Raw genomic sequence first — 27,892 nt, 5'->3', positions numbered from 1 at the left:
GTAGACGTCATTAGGAAATATAATATCAACTCATAATATAATAACACAATATCCTCATCTAAAGCATATAGGTTTCTATAACCGGAAGAATTTCATAATTCTCGCTAATACGGCTTATTTTGAAATCTAAGACAGGAAGTTTCATTATTTTGTTCCGTCTAGCTTGACACACTGGTGACAAACCTGGTGGGCAGAGCTGCGACTGTGACAAAGTCAAATATATGCGAGTGACAGAGTCTCTCACTCAGAAAATTAGAGGAAATCAATCTTGTCAGGCAGCTGCATTCAAAACAGGCGAAAGTCTAAAAAAGTGATTAGCTTTATGACTAATTAATCTGATAACCAGTCTGCAGAAAGGCTCATTATGAGTTAATTAATGAGGAACTCCGATGAGAACGTAAGAAAGAAGGAAGACGCAGAGGTGATGGGAAATCGCCACGAAATTACAACAACATACGAAAAAATGAAGATGGGTTTAAATGACAGAAGCAGGGACGTGATTTTAATGCTCTGCGGAATCTAAATAAGGTTTTTTTTTTGTTCTACCATGCATAAGAGATGGATACGTCGGAGGTTGCCTGTCTTCATTTTCACCTTCTTCATCATTCTGTACGTGGATTTTCAATTACGCACCAGCAGCCCTCCCAAACTCAGTGTGGTTCACCATCCATCACCCGGTGCGCTCCAGCGCTCCATCCAGCAGGTTCCCTCCGCGGCCAAGGGCGCACCGAATCCGGCCAGGAACAGCAGCAGCAGCAGCAGCGATGGTAACCCACAGATCGGGAACGGAAGACCCCCGGCCTCCGAGGGTGCACATGTCACCCGGGCAAAACTGAAGCAGGAGGACATCTTCATCGCTGTGAAGACCACTGGGAGGTTCCACAAGACGCGTCTCGCGCTCCTTTTGGAGACGTGGATCTCCAGAACCAAGGCGCACGTGAGTGTTTCTTTCACATACGTTTTAGACATCCACCTGCTGCTTACATCCAAAGACACTTGCTGCACCACAATAATCTCCCATCCCAGTAGAAAACCATCTGATTCCATTCATTAGCAGCTTTTTAGTGACTTCTATCATTATAGACTTGACAAAAGTGGGCTGTTGATCTCCCTGTGACCGCAAAATGACCCTAAACGGAAAGACCCTGATAAAGTAGAGCTAATTATATGGATAGAAGTGATTTTATTTGGACTAATCTGGACATATATATTTGCATGAACTCATATTTCTCGATCAAAGCTAACCTAATAATTACCAGTCCCTGTATACGTGTCACTTTTCAATATGTCCAAATACTACATGTCTGGATGACACATATTGATGCTTAAACAGCTCGGGGTTTAGAAAGCAACTCCTGAACTAATTTCAAGACATTTTATACATGTATCACAGTCGATTTCATATATCTGATCTATCATTTGACCGAAGAAGACATGTGAGCTTACTGATGAAACGAAAACATGCATTTCCTTCCTGTTTTTGAAGCTGCAAGACTGATGTCTATCATTCTGATAGACTTGGCCTAATCTTACTTCCTGAATGTCTAATCGGTTGTTTGTTTGGTTGATTTAATTGCAGATGACATGAAAAGCAATAATGTATTAAATTACTGTTAAATGGCTTCTGTTTGCAGTCTGTTGACACCTTGTTGTCAATCTGAAAAAGCAGAACTGCAACTTCTCTCTTGCTGGCATCAATATCATGTTTGTGGCTTTGATAGCAAAACTTGAGTTTTCAAACTGGAGAGTGTACAATATAATCACCATGTCAGGGTTTAGTTTGGGTTAAAGAGTCCAGAGAAGGTGAAGTCATCAGTTTTTTTGTGAAAGATTTGACAAGACTGAACTTTTTTTTTGGCTCTGTCAGACAGTAGCAAACCTGTTAGAAAGCCTTATCCTCGGGTTATGTCATTTTTCTGCCATCAGTTTTACAGATTGTCCCTATTAAGTTGATGGCAGATTGCTGTTGCTGTTGTGTCGGGAATAAGATGTTGATCGCACAATAGTTCTGGTCATTCCAGGCACCAGTCACCCATTTCACCCCTCTTTTCCTTAAGGTCAACTGAATTCTAAGGTTAGTCATTGGCATGAAATACTGTAGAAAATGTGTTATTGCATAACAAATAAGAGAACAGAGGATTGGGAAATATTTCAGTTTTGGACTCATATTGTTATAATTTAATGACTTCATACTTTCAGGGTACACAGTTTGGCTTAAATGACAAAAAAAAGACTAAATATTTATTAAATTAATGACAATTGGGCTATATTATCTGAAAGTATGTTTATCCTTCAGTCAATTGCATTGATTATTTATTCAAAAGGTTCAATATGTGATTTTGTCTACAACGTAAACTAAAACACAGTCCAACCTGGAACAAATTAAAGAAATAGTACAGAAAGAAGACAGTTATTGATTATCGTGATTATGAGTTTGACTGTGATGATACTCAGCTGTGCCATACTCTAAGGTTTCGTCCCAAAACGCAACCTTGGCCTTTGTATATGTAGGCCCAAAATGTGAGGTTCAGCTCCCAAAATGTGTCGGAGACTTTGAAGAATGCTGAAGATTGATGAATGTAAAGACTGATGTCTACAAATTGAAGTCTTTCTTAATAATGACCATGTTCCTCAGTAAAATGATGTAACAAAACCAGACTACAGTGCTGTTGAATATCTTTTAGGTACTTTCCACTGCCCGATAGTCATGCTGTATGTAAATGAATGGTGGTTAAAGAGCCAATACGCAACTTTTTTGACCTCAGTATATTTTGACCTTAAGTATATTCACATATATAAGAATACTGAAGATTTTACTGTAGTTATCTTGGGAAAATCTGTATTTTGTGTGTTTCTCTATTGGTCGTTATACAAAATATAGGCATGTTTTAGAAGCAATAAAAGCAGTAGCATTAGCAGACAGTGATAACTTTCAGGCGTTGTCCACTGTCAGTCTATGTGTGAAAAGAGCTGTCAATCAATTTGGGAGGGTAGCAGTAGTAAAGTGTCTGTCTTGCTACACAAAATTTGGAGCTTTTTCATCATCAAATAATTTCCTTCATAGTAACAATATTATGTGTATTTTACAAAAATGTGAGGGTCATTCTGTTTTCATGTATTCTCTATAGAAAATGGTGTGAAATGGTGTAAATTTTGGGTGTTGACTAGCCCTCCCCCCCCCTGCATCATAGCAACTAGCATCATATGACCATCACTGTTCCCGTCTGGGTTATCTGCTGTAAGTGGCTTCACTGGTTTATATTGCATCCTCTTCACTACAGCTTTGTGTGGCAACCCTTGACGCCTTCGCCCTTCCACACACACACCGACTACGATGCACAGTCCCTTGTTTTTTCGTCAACAACTTTGTAACAAACACGTCTTTCGAAAGCGCTCTGTAAATACACTTGACTTCATTTAATTCTATGTCGTTCAAAGAAACACGGGATCAGTGATCTCGAGAATAAGGTTCTTGTTTTCTGTTTCTAAAGAGTGATGATTTAAATAACAATGAAAGAGGAAGACACTGATAGCATCTTCCCCTTTCACACATATGTAAATTATAATATGTGTGTGTGTGTGTGTATGCGTGTGTGTGTGTATACTTTCTGTAACCACATGGACACACAAAGATGTAGATGTAGAGCAACAATATGAGAAAACGTAGACACACATACACACACACAGACTGACAGGAAGCTGTGCAGGCAGGTTGTCTGGGCCGAGGGGAAGCAGCCGCCATGCAGTGACTCTGTTAACAATACTGAAACGGAAGCCGCTCATAGAACAGGAAGTGGAGAGCCAGATTGCAGAACAGGACTGAACCTCATCTCACCCTCTCACCTCCACCCCCCACGCTCCCCCCCCACACACACACACATACACACCAACGTACGTTCACACATCGCAGGGCTTTGCAGGGTGAAAAGTCACTTCTAACCAGCTCAGGGGGTTAAATAGCTAACTCACCGGAAATAAGAGCACTCCTGAGGAAACGTTCTCTTAAAAGCAGTTCTCTCAAAGCTTGTTCTCAGCCGTCAAACAGTAAAAACAGTACCTGATCTAGAGCCCCTGTCTAACTACGGCATCCCTGAACTATTTACAACAAACCTCAGCGGTGCCCCATGTACAAAAATAATCTCTTTGATTGAGATGGAGATAATCTTAAGTGAGCATTTTAATGGTTAAGTACATTCATCAGAGAAAATGTCAGACAGGAAACCTGGAAGCAGGGCTGATGTTAATAATATGCCAAATTAAAGGAATAAATTTCGTTCTTGCTGAGAGTTAGATGAAAAGATTGATACCACACTCAATTGTTTTAACTCTGAGATCTTTATACAATATTTATTCATACATTTTTGATTATATTTTACATATGATTTTATGAAAAGACAATAAATTACATTGAGTTATTGCTTTATTAAAGGGTAACTTTTCAGCCTGGTGAAAAGTCACTCAGTTTTGCCGCAGTCGTGTGATCTGTCGCAACTGTAACCACATCCGACAGTGATGTCACAATGTACTGACTGTATATAAAGATGGACGTCATCACAGCTCCCCAAAATATCTCAATCGCCCCCTGGTGGCTGGTTGCATTATAGGTCATAAGTGGTCGTACTTTAGCTGTGTTTCTAAGGTGAATAAATGATGTTTTCGTCACTTTGGTAATGTGGGACGTGACGCCAAGAATTGTAACCTTTTAATTAATTTCCCCAGATTATTGTACAGCATTTCTCTATTTATTTTGAGGCCGACTAGAAGGATCTCAAGTTTTGTATTTGATTATATAAAAAGGGGGCGTGGCATCATGATTGACAGCTGTGACAGCTGCTCTCAAACCAATGTGTCAGACGGCGGGACAGCTGAGGGGGCGTGTCCCGCGGGCATACTGCGACTCTACTGGCTCCAAATGACGCCACACAAGCAAGGTGGCAGCTGATACTTTTGCTTCACTTTTGCACAGCGGTAGGAAGTGGAGACGTGTCGTCCATATTTATATACAGTCAATGGTGCTGACACATCCTGGAGTAGACTTCTACATCACTGCAGCATGATGAGAAAATGAGAGGGGGTGTTAATTTACTCTATATTTGGCTCCAAATTCAAACTGGCCTACAATTTATTGTTTTGTGCTCTTACAGACTTTCAATAACAAATAACACATTTTTCCAAAAAAGGACTGGATTAGATGAAACTGCAAACACCACTGTGACTCACAGTGTTCTTGACTCCACACAGCTCCAGTGATGGAAGTAGATAGTAAACAGGGGAGATAATCACTTTCATGTTTTATAATAGTTAAAATAATCACCAAAAATCCTGAATTGCTTTCTGAAAATAAAGTCCTAAAATGATGAACCCTGCAGGACAGAGGGCTAGTTAGTTAGCCTACTGATTTTCCAACATGATGGAAAGAAAACAGTCAATTTGTTTATATTTAATACAAAAGAGTTCATTTTTTTTGTCATTCAAATAACTTGTTTTTTAACTTTTACTGTGTCTTTTGGTTCCTCCTGTTGAGGTTTAGTTTAGCTATAAGATAATGTCTATCTCTGAGAAAAGTGTCAGTGCAGCTAAATCATCTGACATTCTTGTACTTGACACACAGATGTTGTTAAATTATCATCTGCTTTTTACTTTCGCTGGCAGTCGTAACGTATCTGATGGAATGTGAAACAAACCTCGGTATGAACAATTGGCAGGTGTTATTTTGGTACCAGCTGTGATGGATTAAGAAAGATTTACATAGTTAGAAAAATCATACTGTATCGTAATCTCATGCAAACAACACAGTCTGGTATGGCTTTTATTGCTCTCCGGGCTCTACTGTCGTATGAAATGATGTTAGACTGTAGAGTTGCAGTGTTTTCGCCCCAGAGGGAGAAACAATGGTGGGGTAGTTACTTATTGAATGTGAAAGCTCATCTCGACTTAAAACGCCCGTGTCAACACTTGTCAGTTTGAGGTTTAAAGTAGTGGTAAGTGACTTTTGAGGGCAGCTCTCAGTTGTCAGTTCAACAGCGACTGTTTTCTAGTGTGACACATTTGCAACTAATACTCTGTCTCTGTTTTTAAATGAGTGGATATTAACCCTATGAGTTTAAAATGACAAAACTCTTGAGTTGTTTTATGAGTACTTTGAAAAACAGCTCTGTCAAAAGTCTTACAAGATAAAACTGTGGGCAAAAGCATTAAAAAAAAAATACTGCTGAATGAGTGGGTCTTGCAGGATATGCAATTAAAACCTTATGCAACATAAACCAAAGGGGCTTAAGAGGGAGGCAATATACGTAATTGCCAAGTTCAAATCCAGCTGGAGACCCATGCTGTCGTTCTATCAGGTCTCTATATGTCTATATATTAAGAGCAAAGATGGTAGAATGCACACTTTATATTTTCAATTACATTATATTTAGATTTATATTACAATTTTGTCAGATACCGCACTATATTTTAATGACGCAAACATAAATAACTACCGTGCCGTGTTGTGAATAAAATCTTATGACTGTCGGATCATTGGCTCGAATCCCCTTGAGCAGCTGGATAAATCTACATGGATATAGTGATTAAATAATATAAAGATTTTCTCTTTACCCTCAATTACTCTTAGCGAACCTCCCTTGAGGCGCCTTAAAACGCCCCGGTGGAGCAAAGCGAGGGTCCGAACGCCAGATTTGAAAGCCAGATTTCCCGTCACACAGCCATGGAATCGCTGAAGTATTGATGAGAAACCATATTGAGATATATTACAGTCATTTTGTGCTATGGAGCAGTACAAATCTTACTTAATGGTGCTTTAACAGGGTGAAAAACAAGCTGAGATTTATGCACCTCCGCCTGACCTCAGTGAAACGTCCTCTCCAACTCTGTTTACGAGCTGCTGCGAGCCCACAATCCGCCATTTTTGTTCCTCAGCGCAGGTTGACTGATTTCAGTGGAGGTACTTTAGTGTGAGTTATGGTCAGAGGAGAGCAAACTAATTGTGATGGTAGCTCTTTCTCATGGTGCTTTACAGAGGTAGGTGGAAGAGGTTATTGTGGCGGTGATAGCGGTGGGGAGGATTGATCCAGGTATCTCATTACTCCTCCTCCTCCTCCTGCTTCGCTGATGGAGGGATGACAGGGAGGGTTGGACGAAGATAAAACAAGGCCTTTGGGAGAACGAGAGAAGAAGAGAGAGAAGAGAGGAGCTTGATCGGTATTAAAATGACCAGAGTGAAGATTTAGAGTCTGCTTGATGTCGCTGAGAGAGAGAGAGAGACACAGAGAGATGGAGAGAGAGAGAGAGAGAGTATAAAGAGTTGATGGATGAACTGCGGTTGGTACAGTAACAGTGTGCTTAAATAGCCTTTCTTTCAGAGTGCAGTAGAGGGAATATTATGGAGATTAGGCACTTTAATGTAAAGTCACACACACAAACACACACAGCTTAAGCACACAGCTTTGCACCCACACCAAAAACACACACACACACACTCGTTTTTTGTTACTTGTGAGGACACTCTGTTGATTTGCATTAATGCTGTGGATGCTTACAACCATAACTCAAATCTGAACCCTCTAATAAATGACAGATTTACAAATTTATACTGAACAGATAGATTCAATATTTGGGGTTTATACAGTATTTTATCACAAGCATAATCCAAATTATAAGCAGAATTTTAGCATAATCCCCTAATTAAAATATGCATAAACCTACTGTATGAACTTGTGTCTAACTATGTGCTTAAAACTCTGTCGACAGATTTTTTCTGGCCACTTGGGGGCAGCAGAACAACCTATAAACACTGACACCCTCTACAGTTGTTATAGCCAAAGTGTCAACAAACAGTTGCCTGTTCACACAGTCACACAGAGCAACAATCATTTGGAGTCGTGTTTCCGGCTGCTTCATGAACGTTAACCCAAGATTTACTCTCCTTTTAGCTCTGTTTTGGTCTCCACCAACATTTGAGGGAAATATTTGGCTCTTTAGCAGCTGCTAGTCGCTAACTTTGTCTGTCTGATGTTTGGTGCTGGCCGGGTAGTTTACAGTCGGTTTATCAGAGTTTATTCGCAAAAAAACTTGGAAATTGGTTTAATGAGAGAGGTGAGACTGAACCAAACAGTTAAGTTTCTGTTGTTTTGAGCTCATTGCTCAAAACAATGAGCTAAAGGATGCTATAAAGCCCTGTAGAGCAGAGAGGAAATACAGAGTTGGTAATAATTCTCTGTGGGTTTGAGCTCTTTCACACACAAGTAGTCATTTGATCTATTGTTCATCTAAAACTACTGATCAGTGCAGCTATGACTGATTGTATGTCTCCAAAATACCAGTTGGAAATCACCCGGTGGACAGAAACACAACTCCAAAATGAAAGATAATGTTGCTCCGTAACCGCTGGATGTGGAAGTAAAACTGTTTGCTAACATGTTCAACATAATCAACTCAAAAAGGGGGGATGATATGTCCGTGTTGTGTTCATAGGTTGTTTCTGCTGCTCCCAAGTGGCCAAAAAATGAGAAAATGCAGGTTTAAAACTGCTCCTCACAAAAGCAGAAGTACACGAACAACCACATTGACATCAGAGCGAGGCAGTAGCTCTGTCACCGTCTGCTGGCTGGTGGCAGAACAACTTGACACAAACAAAAAGTGGCACCGAGACCGTCTTCACTGTGTATTTCTACATATTACTTATACAAGAATGTAAGTTGTCCCTCTGTCAGTCAGAGGACACCTGCACTCGTTAGTATTTATTTATAAAGCCCTGTTAGAAAAGCAGCCTACATATCTTATATCCCTTCTGATGTCTAAGCAAAGTCACTGCTTTACTAGATCTCAGAGGTGCTTTATTCTGGAAATCCCCAAATTCAAAACAAAACTCGGTAAAAGCCTTTAAACGGCGGACTGCAAAATGAACTGAAACTCTTCCTATCTGTATATGATTGTATCCTTGTTTCTTAGCTGCATTTTATAAGATTTAATGTTTGTCTAAATGTCTGTTTTTTTGTTTTGTGACACTTTTATTTATTTTCTCGTGTAAACAGGAAGCTCATGCTAAAGAGGGATTCTGCTCTCGTTGAGTAAATAAAGGTTGATGAATGAGTGAAACATATGTTGACAAGAAGTTCTAATCACAACTTTGTCTCATTTAAATCTGCCTTTATGGTGATTTAAATAACTTCGCCATGAATTAATTACACTTAAAGTCACCTGTTCGCCACTCATTTATTCACAAACACACTTTCCTAATCCACGTTTCTCTGTCTCCACTCTTCTTCCTGATCTTTTGCCAAAAGTTTATAAAATAATGAATGTAGCTGTCATCCATATAAAATAACAGGCCAACAGATTTTTAAAAAGGTATCCTCGACTGATATTTTGTTAATCTGATCATGTAATCCAGGGATTACGGTCATTAGCTGGTGCTGCCTGTTAGCTAGTCTGGAAAGTTTCTGTCTCACTGCATGTCTACACACACACACACACACACACACACACACACACACACACACACACACACACACACCGTCACTGACAGGCACATGTTTGCTGACACACGTATTGTACACTCAGTGTCTCTCTATGGTGGGAAATTCAGTTTCACACCCTGGTCACTTCACACGTAACCTGACTATCTCTGCTCTTGCTATTTTTATCTATTTAAAACACACCCACACAAATTCACACACTCTTCTGCCTGTGTGTCAATCTTGTCTTCATATTTCCCACGTCCCTCTCCATTTATAATCCACTACATATCATATTTTGATAACATTTTAAATCTTCAGGCAGAGAGATAAATACAGTATCTATCTTGTGCCACTGTTTGGCTTTTATTTTTTTAAAATGTGCTGATATTTCTCATATTTTTGGGTCAAATAGTTAACAGTTGGTGTATGATTGTGGAATAATATTCTCATTTTCTTTGCTTTATCTTGTTCCAGTCATGAAGGACAATCCAAAGAATATTTCTGGTCCTGAAACTGTATGACATCAACATATAAGTGGCAGTTTAGAGTTGGGCGTTAATTCTCAGTAATTGCACCACTACAAACATTTGCACAAGTCATTTTCATACAGTATTACCAGAAACGTGCCTGTCATGAGATCACATCCTGAGCTGACTAAATCTGAAGAAGCATCTTTTTTTTTGGTCCGCACTAATCTGATGACTGTTAGGCTTGATACACTTGAAAACAGCAGCCTCACATAATGACATAACGATGCTCTCACACACGCTTCCAAACACAACCTTCAGTCATTTTAAACTCTCTTGCTGATTACACATTTTGAATTTTTAACACAGACGATTAAAAGTTAAAATTAGTTTATTTATCTACTTTATTCCAGACTGTTTTCCCCCAAGGGTTTTCCCTCTTCATATTGGTTTGTCTGTTGTATAAACTGGTCTGTTCTTTCCCTTTGTGTACCAAAACTTGAGTTCTGGGAAATTATCATGGGCATGTTTCCACTATTTTCTGACAGTTTATAAACAAAATGAGTCATCAAGCAAGAAAATTAGTAGAGTTGCAGCCCCGAAGGAAAAAGGAAACATCTCCACATAAAAAGAATATTCATCAATAAAAATAATCACTACCAGAAGCAGTTGAGCATATAATAAATTGTGTTTCCCACTTCTAAACTTACCAGTAGGATCAAATAAAGACAGATTGAAGGTCACATATACAATAAGCTCTGGTATTTCCTGTTCTTTTTTTGTGCACCATTATTCTCTTTCTCACTATAGGCAAGTCAATGTACCTCATATCAGTGTAATATAGGCCTGTATGATGTAGTCACTTAGACAGAGATTGTTTAAAATGCTTTAAAATGTATATTTGACAACATTTTAGCGTTCTTTCTTTCCAACCAAAAGTTGGGGGGGCATATAAATTCATTTCTAAGAGTTGAATAAAACATATTGTATCTTATCTATGGGGTGATTTGTGCCACTCTGAGGTCATTTTTGGAAAGTCGGACACGCCGCGCAGTTCAGCCTGAAGGGCAGAGGAGCCCGAGTGTGACGCCGTAAGGGTCGCCTTTTCAAATGTCCCCAGTCTCAGTGATACATGCATCACTGTAGGGTTTTTTTTAAAGTCTGCTGTGTCTGATGAAACCGGTGCAAGACTTCAGTTTGTTCTGGATTTACTGAAAGGTGGTGGAATTTTGAATGATTTTGCATTTGAGTTAAAGAAGGAAGGAATATGATACATTTTTTTCCAAGGAAATCAGCAAATATATGGGAATTTCTCTCAGTTTTTCCATTGTGTCATTGAGTTTCATTCTAATTCTATTGAAAATAAAATCAAAAACAGTTACGTCAATGTACAACTATTGGCAAGTAATGCTATGTTTTTATTTTTGGACAGAGAAAGACAAACATAATAGTACAATTAATATATGTCAATCATTATCATTTCATTATAACTTTATTTAAGGATTAAAAAAACACACACAAGACAAAATATATATATATATATATCTACTACTCATATGAGCTGTAACGGTTGAGTGTTTTTACAACTTTGCACCACCAGAGGCCAGTGTTATTCTATCTATCTATCTATCTATCTATCTATCTATCTATCTATCTATCTATTTATGTCTATCATCCATCCATCCATGACTGTAAGAACAGGCTGTGACAAAAAGGTGTGTGATCTTAGACTTATTTGACTCATATATCAGAGAACAAATATCAGAGAACCATATTGTGATCCTCTGACCACTTTGGCCCATAAATGTATGTGTGTGTGTGTGTGTGTGTGTGTGAGTACATGTTTGCAATTACTTATTTTTTCTTAGCTCACAGTGGGAACTTTGTTTTTGTCACATCGAATTTGCTCCATTCAAAACGATATCGATCCAATTTATATGAGTGTGTATGTGTGTGTGTGTGTGTGTGTGTGTGTGTGTGTGTTCTCTCCTTAATGAAGAATCTTTCAGGATGTTTTGTTACGGATGTGCAGAAGAAGAAGAAGAAGAAGGATATAATCAAAAGCCGTGTATGTGTGTGTGTTTAAATCTCTTTTCTTTGTTTTTGTCTAGACGTTCATTTTCACAGACACGGAGGATGAGGATTTACGTTCAGAAGGTAGGAAGCAACACTGAATCTAATTTACACTCCAATTTAGATATAGATTAAGCTCTACGTGGAACACAGAAAAGTTTGTGGACACACATTTTGTGTGCTTTTGGTGTAGGGGCTGTTTTTCATGGTTCAAATTAAAGGAAATCCTAACATACAGATATTTTATGCTTTTGGTACGACACGTTCACCAATCACACATGGGGTGTCTATATACTTTTGGCCATGAATTGATGTTTTAAAGCATGTTCAACTATGGCTGGGTGATATGGCCAAAAAATCTCAGGATTTAAACATCATATTTATCATCATTATACATAAAATACAGTAGTTACCTGAATGTAACTCCAGTTGACCGTCAGTACCAGATGCTTCAGCTAGGTAGAGCACATCCGGTTTAATAATCTGTTTCAGCACAGAGCAGAAAAGTCCACTCAGTAATTGATCTGCTGCTGTTTGTGTTTCTTTACAAGACATTAGCTTGATATCGGCATCTACCTTTAGCTTCTGGAGACAAACTGAACGAAGCAGAATCTGGAAACTACTCCTTTGACTCCGAGTGCTTCCACTCTTGTAACCAGAGAGATAAAACCTCATCGACAAACACAGACGCAAGAACGCAAACCGGCGTGCAGAGTAATTTTCAGTCTGTCCTCGTAGATGCGACCGTTAAATTCATTACAAGATAGCCAGAGACAGCTCGCCACCTGGAGTTATGACAGCTGTCAACTGCAGCAGGTGTGCATGTAGTGTAACTAATCACGTCACAGTTTATGAGGGACTGTCGTGACTCAAAACGGCTAATGTAGCCGACTTCCATCTATGTTACTTTTTTACTAAAGGGAGCCTTTTTGTGCATTTTGTAATAACTTGATTTTATGATGAAGATGTTTTACACATCGTGCAACAACAAAAAATTGAATTAATTTGAGATATCACCCAGCTATATGTCCAACTTTGTCTTTATTTCTTTCTGTCTTTTCTTCATTGCTTTCTTTTCCTTCCTGTTTCTTCCCCACTTCTTTATTCTTCCTCTCTCATTTTCCCTTTCTTCCTCTTGTCTCATTCTCTCTTTTGCACACTTATTATCTTGTCCCGCATTACATTCATTCTTCCTTCCCCTTCTTCTGGCTTTCCTTCATTCTCTTGCTCTCTCTCTCCCCTCTTTTCTCTCCTATCACACTCCCCTCCCATCTCTCCTCTCTCCCTCCATCTCTCTTTCTCTGGCACTGTCCCTCACCTCCCATCTTTGTCAGCAGATTGTACTGCCATCACTTGTTTATAAGAAACAGTATCGCTGAGGCAATATACAAAGAGACGATTGAGCAACACCTTTGACACTGAAAAACATCCAGTTATATGAATAAAACACCCTCCTCCTTCTCTCTCTCTCTCTCTCTGTGTCCAGGTTATAACATGGTGGTAACAGCCTGCCAGTCAGACCACAGCCAGCAGGCTCTGTCTTGCAAGATGTCTGCAGAATACGACGGCTTCATGGCCTCAGACAAGAGGTGAGACAGATTAAGGTCCGTCTATCATCCTGCTCGCACTGGATTTAAAGATCGGATTAAGATTACAAAATTTAATGATCACCGCAGGGGAAATCTGGCTGTTACAGCGGCAGGTAGACGTGAGCGGAGGGAAATCAAAGAAGTCAATCATCTCATGTGTAAGGGTTTCATAATCGTACACACAGGTGACAACGACTACAGTCAGAATCTTTGAAATTCTTAGTTTTGTCTTTGTTGCTGATCAGTATTGCTGTTTACCAGAGATCAAACAGTTCTTAGGCTTTCTGTTGATGAATTTATTCTTCAGATCATCCCGAACAAATATAAAAATGGAAATTTTTAAAGTAGAAAAGGTCCAAATATAACATAAAATTGCATTTTTTGGTTGTGTTATCACTGGGAATAGAAATCTATGAAGAAGTCTGGATAAAAGATGGACATCAGCAGGATATCTTTTTAAACAGTTCTAGGATCTGTGGCAGCAAATCTAATGAAAACTTTTGCTGCATCGCATTTCTTCCCTTCAATCTTGCCCTTGACCGACTAAAACTTTGTATGGAAAGTGCAACATCATTGTTGAGGCCTCCTCATCTTCCTCCAAACACAGATTTTTTTTACAACCATACCTGGGACTTGTGATTTCTCTTACATAAAGGACTGTATGTATGATTTAGTGACATCTAGTGGTGAGGTTGCAAATTGCAACAAACTGAATAACCTTCTCCTACCCTTGCAAGCCTGTAGGAGAACTTACGGTGGCCGTGAAACTCACAAAAAATGTGAAAAGCCCTCTCTAGAGCTAGTGTTTGGTTTGTCTGTTCTGGGCTACTACAGAAACATGGTGGTACAACATGGCGGCCTCTGTGGAGGAGGACTTGCTCCCTCTGTAGATATAAAGGGCTCATTCTTAGGTAACAAAAACACAACAATTCTTATTTTCAGGTGATTATACACTAATTAAGACATACGTATGAATATTATATTCAATTTCTGCCAATATTTCTGCCAATAGGTCCTCCTAAATCTTACACACTGGTCCTTTAATGCCTTACAAATACCTAAAAAAACTCCAAAAACAAACAAACAAACAAACAAAAACAAAACAGACTTAACAGGTAGATAGCTGTAATGTATTATTAAACTTTACTCTAAATAAAAGCAAATAAAAATGATGAAGATTTCATTATACTGTATATAGTGCAGTATACAGTATATAGTACAGTATGTCATAAACAACACATTTAGAAGAAGAGAAACGATGCTCCTTTAAACAGACTATACTCTACTTACTTGCTGAATCCCCTTTCAGAAGATTGTAAAAGTGATAAGATGTATTGTAGTTAAATGTCACAACTGTTGAGTGTCATAAAACTTCTGAGTCCTCCCTCTGTCAGCTGTCCAAGGGACATTTCCTGGTGATGAACGTTAAAACTTACAACTTTGCTAGTCCTTGAGAAGTATCCAAATGCCACATTAGTTCACATTCAGCTTCAATAAGGCCAGACTATAGACTTTATATAAAGGCTGCCTCATTTTGAGAAGACGCAGCCCTTGCATTGGCATGCAAGATTTGTTGTCTTTATATCCTGTTAGACTGGATTAGGTTACACCAGCTATTTGTAAATCCATAACCGAGTTTGTATGTAAAGACCCTCTACAGAGTGACGCAATGTAATGTAAGGTAATGTTTCTTAAAAGTAGAAGAAGTCAGCATGTATCAGACTCGGAATTTGTTTGACTTGGATTCAACTCACGACACCGCTTGAAGCTATTTTGCTCCCCATGATATACTGGATAATGTGTTGTTAATATTTGGCCATATTTTTGATTTGTGAAAATACAGTGAAGCTCAACAGCTTGTGTTTGGTGCGTGACTAAGGCTGAGACTGTCTTATTAAGATGGCTGAGAAAATGAAAGAGCATTTCAGTTTGGTTCCAAGTTCCACTTTGTTATTTGGACTGAAGAGGGAAGTGAGGCTGTTTGGTTTGGACAGAAGCCTTTTGTGTTGTTGAGCAGTCATTAGGATGGCAGAGGAAACAAGACAGCATGTCAGTTTGGTACCAGCAGCTTTGTAATTTGGACTCTGATGTTGCAGTAAGAGTCTGTTTGGTTTGGAGTGAAGCTTTGACAGTCCATTCATTAATGTGGCAGAAGAACTCAAACAGCTTGATCACCCACAAAGTAATACAGTGAAATCCATTCTTTAAGGGACAGCATGAACTCATAGACAGAGGGAGAAAACAGAAGGGCGGTTGTTATTCCTGTATTATTATTTTCTTTACTTTAACTCTTTTTAGAAGGATGTCTTTTATAGGAAAAAGCATTTAATTTGAAGTTGTTGCACTCAATAACTATTTTTTTTCTAGAAAACAGTGCTGTTCTTTTCTTCATTCATCAGAAATACAGTACTTACAGCTTTCTATAGCAGTGTGACATTTATTTTTCAACATAAATATGCAATAACACAAGCACAAAAAATGTTGCGATGTACTTTCAGAAATAATCACACGACTTCTTCAAAAAAGTTGATGATAATGCATTATAACAAGTATGGTAGTTCCTTAAAAATGAGCCACAAATGTCCTTCTTAATTTAAATAAATCTATATCGAAGATGTGATTGTGTTGGACAGATTGTGCTACTGTACATCTCATTTTAAAAGCATACTTTACGTAGTTCAAAGTAAGTAGTAAGCTATATAAATATTAAACTCAACTCAGAGCTTTTTTTAGTTAAAGAAATGTTTGAAGGTGGCAATTATCAAGTACAATTAAACCAACTAGTTAGCTACTCATTATTAGGCAGAAAGAAGCTAGCTCCCTACCATGATAGCTAGATTACAAGCTAATAGCACGGACTAATTTACAAACAAAATTTCATAAATGTTCATAAAACTACCTATAAAACTGTATTAACTACTAAACTACTTACATGTGGCTTTTGTGTGCCTCTTACTGTCACCATGCTCATCTACTTCTGGAGTAATGGACAGCATAATCCTTTTAGCAAAGCCATACTAAGCTAAGCTAACTGACACCTAGCTGTAGCTTCAAATTTACCATACACACATAATATCAATCTTCTCATCCAACTCTCGGCAAGAATGCAAATAAGCTCAGTCTGAAAATGTTGAACTATTCCATAAGTGTTCATTTTTATTATGATGTATCTTCTAGCTATGCAAGACTGAATCCAACAAGGAGAAAAATTAAATTTAATTTGATCTTTGATCTGACTTTTTGTAGACAAGAGGTAGAGTAGAAAGGAGAGGGGAAACACAGACCATTAAAACAAAGTTTGTTGCTCCTCAGGTGGTTTTGTCACGTGGACGATGATAACTACGTGAACCCGGAGGCCCTCCTCTCCCTCCTCTCGGCGTTTCCCCAAGATGGTGACATCTACGTAGGCAAACCCAGCCTGGACAAGCCCATCACTGCTCATGAACTCCTGGAGGGAAATGCAACGGTATAATGCCACAGTTTTTATGTTCAATTCCTAAAAGATTGTGTCGAACTCTGGTTTACCCACATAGGAGCTTTCATGTTACTTGGTTACTCATGTTGAAGTTTAGTAGAGTTTAGCACTTATTGACGTCTTTGGTGAATTTCAGTGAAATTCAGTTCACATTATTACATCAATACTGTATCGTTAGCTGTTAACCTGTACAATTGAAGGTTTTTGATGCTTCAAAGTAGCTAAACAGACATTTTACAACCATTTTTTTTCACCTATGTTACTTAAATGCACTCAGGCCATTACAACATGTTTCTCACTAGGCTTCTCATGAATGACAATAAATGATTTCTTTACTGCATTCATACTTATTCATACAGATGTCAAGCAAAGTTGGTACTCTCACACAACCCAGTGAAAAGGTCTTATAAAGCAAGCTAACAATAATGGAAACAAACTATATTCTGTATTTATTGAGTTACAGGAACGAGAATTAGAGGGAAAGGAAATGGAAGCACAGCACAGACTCCATGATCTCACCTGATCAATCAACTTATTACCTAGTTTTTACTCATTTAAAAATGTTTGTCACTACTGTTGGCTGTAAAACTGTGGATAAATTGTTTTGAGTGTCACACAACCTCCACAAAACGAGTATATGCAGTTTAATGAGTTAGTTCAGTGAAATAAGATGTTTAACCTTTTAGTGACTCATGACTTCAGACTCACAGTTTTGCAGATAAAGGTTTAGTGAGTGACTGTTACAAACACAATTTTATTTAGTGTGTTGAAAGTTTCCCTGGAGCATTTTCTCTTTGTATTCACACCACAGAACACGGAAACTCCCCTGAAATCCAGACTGAAATTAATTTATGTTGACTGATAACTCCTCAAGGCAGGGTGACCCATCAGAGACACATTATCTTCTTGAAAACGCAACTCCACATATTTATTTTTTCTTGCTGTTTTGCCTCCTGAGATTCCTCATCTCCTACCCCCCTTTTCTTTTATAAAATCCTTCAGCTTTTCCATCATCTTCTTCCTTTCCTCTGTTTCAAACACATTGCTCACACTGATTGTCTTTGCTTTTACTACTCTTTCATTTGTTCCATTTTACTCTCTGACTCAAATCGACACAAAGGGTCACTTAAAAATAAGCTCAAACACAAAAACATATTTTCTAAATTACCTCTATTAGTATAGTTTTGGTTTTCTTTGCCCAGCTTTTGAGATATCCATTGCTGAGATCTCTGTTCTGACCCCAAAACAATGGAGGTGAATGCAATTTAGTTTGTAGTACACTTACTGTGTCTCTCCGGAAACAACACAAACAAACACAGACCTCACTGTAAACAGGTTTCACTGGGATTTTCTACTGAAGTAATAGTACCTATGAAAACTACACACTGACAAAAGTATCCAATCCCATTAAAGTTTTAAGATCCAAACAAAGTCTTTTACATAATTTCGATGTCCCGTTTCTCGTGAGACTTTATAGGCTCATAAATTAAGTTTTATCATAAGTAATAAAAGAAATGTCAATTCCTAAAGAAGAATGATGACCAAAACCTGTATGTTCAGGTCCAATTTGACCCATAAACACCATTCAATTCATTCAGTGCAATGCAACTCTGGGCATCAAACCAGCTCTGACACAAACCAACGTCACATGATGTAACACCTCGCTACATCCATCTTTATATACAGTCTAGGGTACAAACAAGCTAGCGAAACACTAGGAACCACATTCTACCACATGCTCAGTGGCGTTGACCTTACATGGAAGTACCCTCTGGAGACTGAAAACACGATCGCTGTAATTAGTCTTTGGAGCCGTTTCTATAACAACTTCTGTACCCAAACCCTTTGGGGCGAAGGAACATGTCACCCAGTGCAGTGGTGTGGCTCACTGATGTGTTTTTAATAGTTTTTGGACAACAACAGAAGAATAAGATATATCAGGCTATGGATGCAGACACAATACTTTTAAGTAGGATCAATTCATCCAATTCGTTGTTGGTTTGGCTCTGCACATGAGTTGAAAATCGCCAGCCACATCCTTTAAGGAACTGACATTTCTTTTATCCTTCTGTTATTCTTCCTGTCTTCTTTCTTGCCCTCTCTTGCCCTCTTTTTCTCTTTGTGGTTGACACTCTAGTGGGGACTCCGCTGAACTGTAAAACAAAGCTGAGGTCTCTTCCTTTTGGTTTCGTGCCAAAGTGCAGCCCAGCCAGGTTAACCACTGCCATTCAAATGCATACTCTTCATTCTTTTTCATTTTCATCACTGATGAGGACGTGTGAGAGGAAGATGCAGTAAGGATGGATGGATGGATGGATGGAAACATATAGCTTCTTGGCTTTTGTTCACACGGGGAGGATTTTCGAACCCAAGTGGATCAATGAGTGATTAGTATCTTGTTGGGATATTGATTGGTGGTAAAAACACACATGCACAATGAGGAAGACTCCCAGGGGGAAGGAGGTTGTCAAACCGCAGGAGGTCGATAGTTTGTTTTTGGAATACACATGCAGCTATTCACAGGTGTGTGCGTGTGTGTCACCGAGTTCACATGCTTTACAGTAAATTAATGCTCCTATTTAGTTTAAGTGCATCCTGATTCTGAATAGCGTGTCATCCTCTCTCTCTCCTCTCCTCTCTCCCTGCGTTTCTCAATCTGCCTCGCCCATTTCTTGAAATGATGCTCTTCATCTCCCTCGTGTCACATTCTCCACTCCCTGATTGCACCCATTTACACTGAAAAATAGAGCTTTATTTATCTTTGCTTCCCAACTCTTTTTTTTTCCACACTCTCACCCTTCCTCCTTCCTTCTGTTCCCATTTTCTGACTGTTCGCTCTCTTTCACTTCTCTCTTTCCCTCCTATTTTTCATCGTTTCCATCCTTTGCTGAGTTTGGAGGGGTGGTGGAGAAAATGTCGGGCTCCTCACTGTCTCCTCTTCTCGTTTTCTTACATCTCACCGCCTATCTTTTTTGATTTCCTGTCACTATTGTGAGGCTTGAGAAGGATGAAATGATGAAAGGAGGAAAAGCCCCAAGCTGGAGGACACAGAGGAGAAGGGCAACCTTTGTCCCCAAGGCTGTTCAGCTCCTCACCTCCACAGCCATCCTTGTCCCTCTGCTCACCCTGTTAACCAACACCCTCCCTAAAGGCTACCCATCAATATGCACACTGTGTATACTGCATTATACTTTTATTGCACTAATATTATCATTCTCATATCATTCTCGTTATTATCATAATGTTTGCAGCTCATTCTTGCATTTTATATATTTTTTAAATTTTCCTGTATAGTGTTGCTTGTTGACTGTGCTACTCTACGTGCTTCTGCAAATTGCCCCTCAGGGACAAATACAGAATTTTTTATTGAATTGAAAGAGAGGAAAGGAAAGAAGTGTAAAGGACTTCACAATAAAAGAAAAAGGAGGGAATTCAAAGGGAGGAAAGAAAATTAAAAGAAAGGATTTACCTTTAAAACAAACAAAAAAAGAGAGATGAAAGAAAAAGACGGAAATCAAAAGGAAGTGGATGGATGGGAAGGGAAACAGTGAGAGAGGCACGAACAACAAAGTAGGAAATGAGGAAAAGAAAGAATCAGAGGAAAGGAAATGATAAAGATGTTAAAAAAATGAATGAGGACAGACAGGAGAGAGGAAAGGAAAGAAATGGAGGGACAAAAAGAAAGGAAATGTTATTAATAAATTAAAGGAAAAAACAAATACTAGCGATATGATAAAAGGATAACAAAAGGAAAGGGTAAAGGAAAGAAAAATTAATGCTGAAGAGGTAAACAAAAAAAAAATAAACAAAGAATTTAAGTGAAGACTGGAAATGTGTGAAAAGAATGAAAGGAAAGAAAACTAAGGCAAGATATTTCCATCAAAGCAAATGGAAAGTAAACACACAGTCCACTAATTTGTTCTGTAATTACAACCTGTTCTCTGTGTATAACTCTTAATCTGACTGCTGCAACTAACACACAAACACAACACCAGAAAGATACATTTCCTCCTTATAAAATATCATCTAAACAGTTTATACTGAAGGAGATAAAAATCTACTTGAGAAATGGCAAAGAGTTAGCAGATTATCTCTTACACACATTATGTATTTTAGTGGGAAAGATTTTTACTGCATCAGTTTGAAAAATATTCCTGTGTTTATGTGTTTTTTATATTTCTAAGCATACAGGTTTTGTGTATTTTGTATTTCAAGGATTTGTTTTTTTGAGGGGTAAACAGAACTCAAGAGCGGACAAATTGACAATAAAAGAAACTCTTTGCAGGCAATAGAGGTACAGGGAAACACACTTCACTTGGAGGTCAAGTCAGTTTTATTTATATAGCGCTAAATCACAGCAGAGGTTATCTGTGGGCACTCTTCACATAGAACAGATCTAGACCATAATCTTTCATTTACAGAGACCCAACAATTCCCCCATGAGTAAGCACTTGGCAACAGTGGCGAGGAAAAACTCCCCTTTAATGGGAAGAAACCTTGAGCAGAACCGGGTTCTAGGTGGGCGGCCATCTGCCTTGACTGGTTGGGTTGAGAGAGAAAGAAGGAGGAGGAGAGGACAGAGAGAGAAGCACATCAACAATAATAAACATAACAACAATAATAATAGAAATATGACTAATAATAATAGTGATAGCAGTGGGCAAAAAAGACTAATAATAATAGCAGCAGCGGAGGGTGGCAAACTGGACCACGGGGACAGCAGGCGAGCTGCAGCTGAAGGTCTCCTGTGAAACAAGAAAGCACAAAAACTACAGGAAAGATGCCAAGTTAGTAACATACATTAATGGTACATGAGTGTGTACAAATGGAGAGGGAAAGGAGGAGAGAGGAGCTCAGTGCATCATGAGAAGTCCCCTGGCAGTCTAGGCCTATAGAAGCATAACTAGGAGCTGGTCCAAGGCAAGCCTGGGCCAGCCCTAACTCTTTTCCTTCATCAAAAAGGAAAGTTTTAAGCCTATTCTTAAACAAAGAGAGGGTGTCTGCCTCCTGGACTGAAACTGGGAGATGGTTCCACAGGAGAGGAGCCTGACAGGCGTGGACAGGATCCACAAGTAAGCCTGCATTCTGGGAGCACATTTAGTGGGATCTAGTAGGGTAATAGGGTACTAAAAGCTCTTGTCGTGCCTGACCATTCAGGGCTTTGTAGGTGAAAAGAAGGATTTTAAATTCCATGTAGAGCCAGTGCAGAGAAGCTAAAATGGGAGAAATATGATCTCTTTTTCTAGTTTTTGTCAGTACACGTGCAGCTGTATTCTGGACCAGCTGGAGAGTTTTTAGAGACTTGTTGGGGCAGCTGGATAATAAGGAATTGCAATAATCCAGCCTAGTAGATATCATTAGATAATGTGTTTCTAAGGCACAATAACTTCAGTCTTGTCTAAGTTTAGCAGCAGTAAATTGCAGGTCATCCAGGTCTTTATGTCCTCAAGGCATGCTGGGAGTTTAGTTAACTGATTGGTTTCGTCGGGATTCATTGATAAATATAATTGGGTATCATCTGCATATTAATGAACATTTTTGGGAATTATTATGAGCTACAGCCATTTAGCTTAGTTTAGCATATAGATTGGAAACAACTAGCCTGGCTCTGTCCAACAGTAACAACATCCACCTACCAGCACCTTTAAAGCTCACAAATTAATATGTTACATGTTTGTTTAATCCACACAAAAACCAAAGTGTCAAAATGACAGTTTGTGGTTTTACAGGATTTGGGCCAGGAGCAGTAACTTATTGGAGTCTTGTCATTACTGTGAGGCTGCTAGGTTGGTAGCTGAGACTTCTCATCTAACTCTTGGCAAGAGAGCAAAAAAGCATATTTGCAGCCCACCCTAGTAGCCTTCTGGTTAAGACGCATGCCACATAACCGCAATGTTCGCAGATTGATTCTGGCAGCAGGCAAACTGGAAGAGTTGTAAGGCAGTGCCCAGAATCCCATCACAAAAAACATTCAGGGGCGTGTTACTACAAGCACTACTGGGAAGATGAAATATGATTGAGGAAGTTCAGTTTGACTGCCTATCAGATGCCAAAATATTACACAACACCTTATATTTCTTCAGAGTTTCACAACTTTGAAAACTTCTTAGACCACCAATACTTTAGTTCTCCGACTCAATATTTTTCCTATAATTTTCACATTTTTTTGTTGTTTTTTGAACAAAACTCTCACCCCTAGTTTCAACATACAATTTGTTTCTGTTTCCATGTCTGTGCCTACACAGATGTATCTATTCATATCTGTGTGTCTGTGTGTGTGTTTCCACTCAGAGGGAAGTGCGGTTCTGGTTCGCTACAGGAGGAGCAGGATTCTGTCTGAGTCGACGGCTGGCGGAGAAGATGGCTCCCTGGGCCAGGTATTTACAAGAACTACCTGCATTTGTGTGTGTACTTTGTATGAATAGGAGAAAAAGAATAAGAGAAGTGCAGCTTCCATCGTTTCATCCAGCAATTTAGGTTTTATTAGATATTCCTTTAGGCGCCACTGTTTTTTGAAGTTTTAGCCCATTAACTGCAAATTGCATTTTTCCAAAATATACCATAAGTTTTTAGATTGAGTTTTTACCCCTCAGGCACTGTTTTTAGTTTGCACCAGCATGCAATGAAAATCAATTTAAAGAGGCTTGTATTTTGCTTGAGATCCATCACAGTGAACTTTTTTTTTTTTTTGTCAACGTGGTAATTTAGCATAAAATGATAAAATTATGCATATGTGTGTGTGTTTTGCAGTGGCTCCCGTTTCGAGCAGACGTCGGCGACGATCCGTCTCCCTGACGACTGTACAGTGGGCTTTATTGTGGAGAAGAGGCTTGGAATCTCTATGGTCCACTGTCCTTTATTCCACTCTCATTTGGAAGACCTGCTGCTCATCCGCCATAGAAACATACCACACCAGGTAGTAACACATACATTCACACACAGAAAAATCCATAGAGGTGCACACTTTCTCACTACTGTGTGTGTGTTTTCTCCTTTGCAGGTGACACTGAGCTATGGGATGTTTGAGAACAAGATGAACAGTATCGAGGTGAAAGGACGCTTCTCCAAGGAGGAAGACCCTTCCAGGTTAGTCTGTCCTCCCATTTATTCATAAATCAGAGGGTATGAGTAACGTACCTCTGCCCACATCATGTCTTTGATAATTATTAAAATAAGCTCTGATCAGAAGCTTTATAATTCTACTTTATGTTTATTATTGAGGTGGTAGTGGGTGGTGAAGGTGTACTGGAGTGCATTATATTGAGCGTTCCTAATATTTTGTCCCTACCATTAACATACATGATCAATTTAATACACATCTTTAGAGTCCAAATATTCTTAGTCTTACAAGTAAAGTTTTCTTGTGGGTGGTGCTGGAGTAAAAACCACAGAAACCTCTAGGTGACTTGAATGTCCACAACAAACTTCATGGTATTATAGACATTCGTTTTTAAAATACCTTTTGATGGACCAGTCAAGTAGAAATTTGATGGCCATTTGATTGCAGTGCCACAAAATGCTTCAGGGTACACTAGAATAGAACAGTTGTGGTTGTTTTAGAAATATCTTACTCTAGATCAAAGTGTTGAACAGATCAACCGATTGTGCAGCTGGCAGTACAAAAAGTTTTGGCTGGACTAAAATGGGAAATTCTGGAACAAAATAGGACAAAAGACAGAAAAACTGTACTCTAGACAGTAAATATTGACTACAAGTACTTAATATTAACAATAATTTAAAGTTGATTTACCTGTGCATTGGGTACACCGTGCATTTTTATGAAATACCGCTATAGACTGCTTTGCTTTTAGAAATCTGCAGCCTTCAGTTTTACTTCTTAGATGATCCGACCTGAAGAAGTGACACCCCTGCAGCTCCAGTTCATCTTGTTCCCTGTTCAGTTAAGAGATAAAAGCTATTTGATGTAACACAATGGAACAACAGATGTGTTTGTCTCTCCCAACCTTCCCCATCTTCTGCTGTAAGAACGTATCACCACAAATGTTCAGCAGTGAGCTCTTTTCATTTGTTTCCATCCACTGGAGTTACGTTCGACATCGTCGCAGCCTTAAAGGAGCAGGTCAAACGTTCATCTGCCTGTGCAAACAAAGTTGGTTAGGTTTCTAAACAGAAACTTTTTTCACGTCTTATTTTGCGCTGTTTATCCAGGAAGACATGAAGAATCCCTCGCCTCTCCCCCAAAAATCTTTCAGGTCAAGAAAATAGCAGAATGTGAAATGTACAGACAGAATTACTTAGATTTAGAAATTGATCTATAAGAAAAGTTGAGGATACATCAAGAAACATGGTCACTTTAAACACCAAATGTCGCAAAACTGTAGGTAGTGTGGTTCATTTACAATCACACAGTTTCACAGTGCAGAAGTTCTTACTGTGAATGTGAAATATGTCAATATTTTCTCCTTCAAATACAATTAGTGGAGTTTGAGAAAAAAAAGCAACAGTATTTAAAAATGCCCTCTTACAATATTGAGAAATCCTTTAAAATGTAGCCTGCTTAAAACATAATTTGTGAGAGGCGCAAAGCAAAACAGTTTATATGATAAAAGCAAATGCAACACTCTGTCAAGGACAAAAAATGCTGAATTTATTCAAATCCCTTAAAAAAAAAAATACAATTCACTTGCTCTTTTGTCCATGACTTGACTTTCCAACAAATTATATTTAAAATGTTCCTGAAGTTTTTTGAAATTACCTGCTAATAAAAAAAAAACCCTGACAAACAGGATGAACAAAGAAGAGAAAGTCCTTGCCTGAGGAAAAGGAAAAAGAACAACAACATTCTTGTATTGTGATGTTTTAATACCGCATCACGCCCTCATTAGATACTTCTGCTGGACTATTTTTAGCTGCTGTAACATCCTCTACTTTTGTAGTTGCAGATCATCTGTATCAGTGCTGTCGCAGTCTCTACTGGCCACTGATAGAGGACAATACAAAGTCATAGATAACTTAATGTCCCTTTTAACCATCACTGCAAACAGTCAGACACTACAGTTCACTCTGCATACTGCGTAGCATATATAGGCAGAGAGTAAACAAAGCAATGCTGTACTTTACTGTTGTGTGCTGACAATTGCATAGAAATTCTGTTGTCAGAGCTACAGAAGGATCATTTCACCTGGTTTTACCTTTATATGTCAATAAAGGTCACCAATGGGCAATCATCCTTTTTTCCATATGCTCATACACTCTGCTCTGACCTCTACCTTTGCTGAGTCAATGCCTACATGTAGATTTGCAGATTCAACTCGTTATAAATTGTGGCAGTGAAGAATATTTATTTCTGCATGCAAACCTGCAAACCTCTTATATATACAGCAGCACCAGCTTTAATATAGCAATATCCTGGATGACTTTTTTAATTAATTAGGTCTTGAATTATTGATTAGTGTTTTGGTGAGGTATCTCACTGGTAATTGGAGTATTGTTCAGCTTGTTTAACTTGAGTCTTAGTACTATGACATGAATATTGACGTAATTAATCTTTGGACTTCAGTTGGAAAAGATCAGCTCAAGGAAAAAAAACTTCTCTTTGGTGTCGGAAAAGAATCATCAGGAGTCAGAGTCAGAGTCACAAGGTTCACAACCAGCGCCCCTTCTTTTATACTGTTTTAGGCATGCATAGGGTACGCCTATTGTCCAACCTCTTCATACTTGACCTATTACACCATTAGAAACTCTTTACATCAGCTGTTGTAAGGCAGAAATCCTAAAAATAAGCCTGGACATGTTTGGGCATGTTCACCTGTTCAGCCATATCTCCTTTTATTTTTTGTTAGGATTGTTCAGGTTCATTTTACACCATTATTTCTAAATTCCCTTCTGGCTTTATTTTTTTAAAAGTTATTCTTGCCAATTTTTCAACCTTATTTCTTGATTATTTCTTGAGGTTATTTTTTAAAAAAAATACTAAAGTTTAATACAGACATGCTTACAATTTCATCAGTACCCTGAGTGTGATTAACATATTATGTGACCTTTCATTGATTACAAAGTTCTGTGTAGTGTACATACATTTATGATTGACAATGCTTCATACTAATAACAATTGTACATACTTATGTTTAAACTTAACATATTGATAATCATCACTTTGCATTGCCTTTTGTTCCCTTCAGGACATCATAAGTCTTGAGAAATTATACCACAATATGAACACGTAACATATGTGTCGACAGGTGTTACTCCTGTCTGTTGGGTCATTATGATCATTTTCAAAAGAATGTTGTGTTGTAAAAAATAATTAAGGTACTCGTATACAACCTAAACTTAAAAACAAGAAAGCAGCCTGGCAGTCCAACAGTGTAATAAATAAAGGAAAACTTTGACGTTTATCTGTTTTAGTCCACCAACCAAGAGGAGATTGATTGATGTTAAACTGTATCAAACTTGGAAATGAATGTATTCTAACATCACAGAGTTTTTAGAATTAAACTTATTTGCTCTTCCACAGATTTAAGACCGTCCACTGCATGCTGTACCCTTTCACTAGCTGGTGTCCTTGAGCTCTTCATAGAAGACTACAGCAGCGTGAAGTACTTTTTTTGGGGGGATTATGCGTCTAAATTCAAAGAAAACTGATGGATTACGATGGCAGAATTTGAGATGCAGAAACCAGGACTGAGGAGGCAGCAAGTTGGGACGAAGCCTTGGACAGCAGAGGACTGAACCGTCCCACTTCTGCTCGCTCTTTGTTTGCCACTTGTACCTGCTTACAACAGTGAACAGGTCATGAACTCAGAAAATAGGACGTTAAGAGAATCTCGAAAGGTTTCCTCTTCTTCACCTCTGTATTACAAACAG

General features: G+C 38.6%; 1 protein-coding gene across 1 annotated transcript; it reads left to right on the top strand.

Moving 5' to 3' along the window:
* Positions 1–186: 186 nt before the first annotated feature.
* Positions 187–27,892, top strand: mfng (MFNG O-fucosylpeptide 3-beta-N-acetylglucosaminyltransferase). The gene is made up of 8 exons (XM_044339961.1): positions 187–937; positions 12,040–12,085; positions 13,488–13,590; positions 16,903–17,056; positions 23,357–23,442; positions 23,816–23,981; positions 24,066–24,151; positions 27,543–27,892. Exons 1-8 carry the CDS (start codon positions 548–550, stop codon positions 27,592–27,594), a joined length of 1,083 nt encoding a protein of 360 aa, XP_044195896.1. The 5' UTR covers positions 187–547; the 3' UTR covers positions 27,595–27,892.

Source organism: Thunnus albacares, chromosome 3 (genome assembly GCF_914725855.1).
Source record: "Thunnus albacares chromosome 3, fThuAlb1.1, whole genome shotgun sequence".
Taxonomy (NCBI): Eukaryota; Metazoa; Chordata; class Actinopteri; order Scombriformes; family Scombridae; genus Thunnus; species Thunnus albacares.
This window is presented reverse-complemented; position numbering and strand designations above follow the sequence as displayed.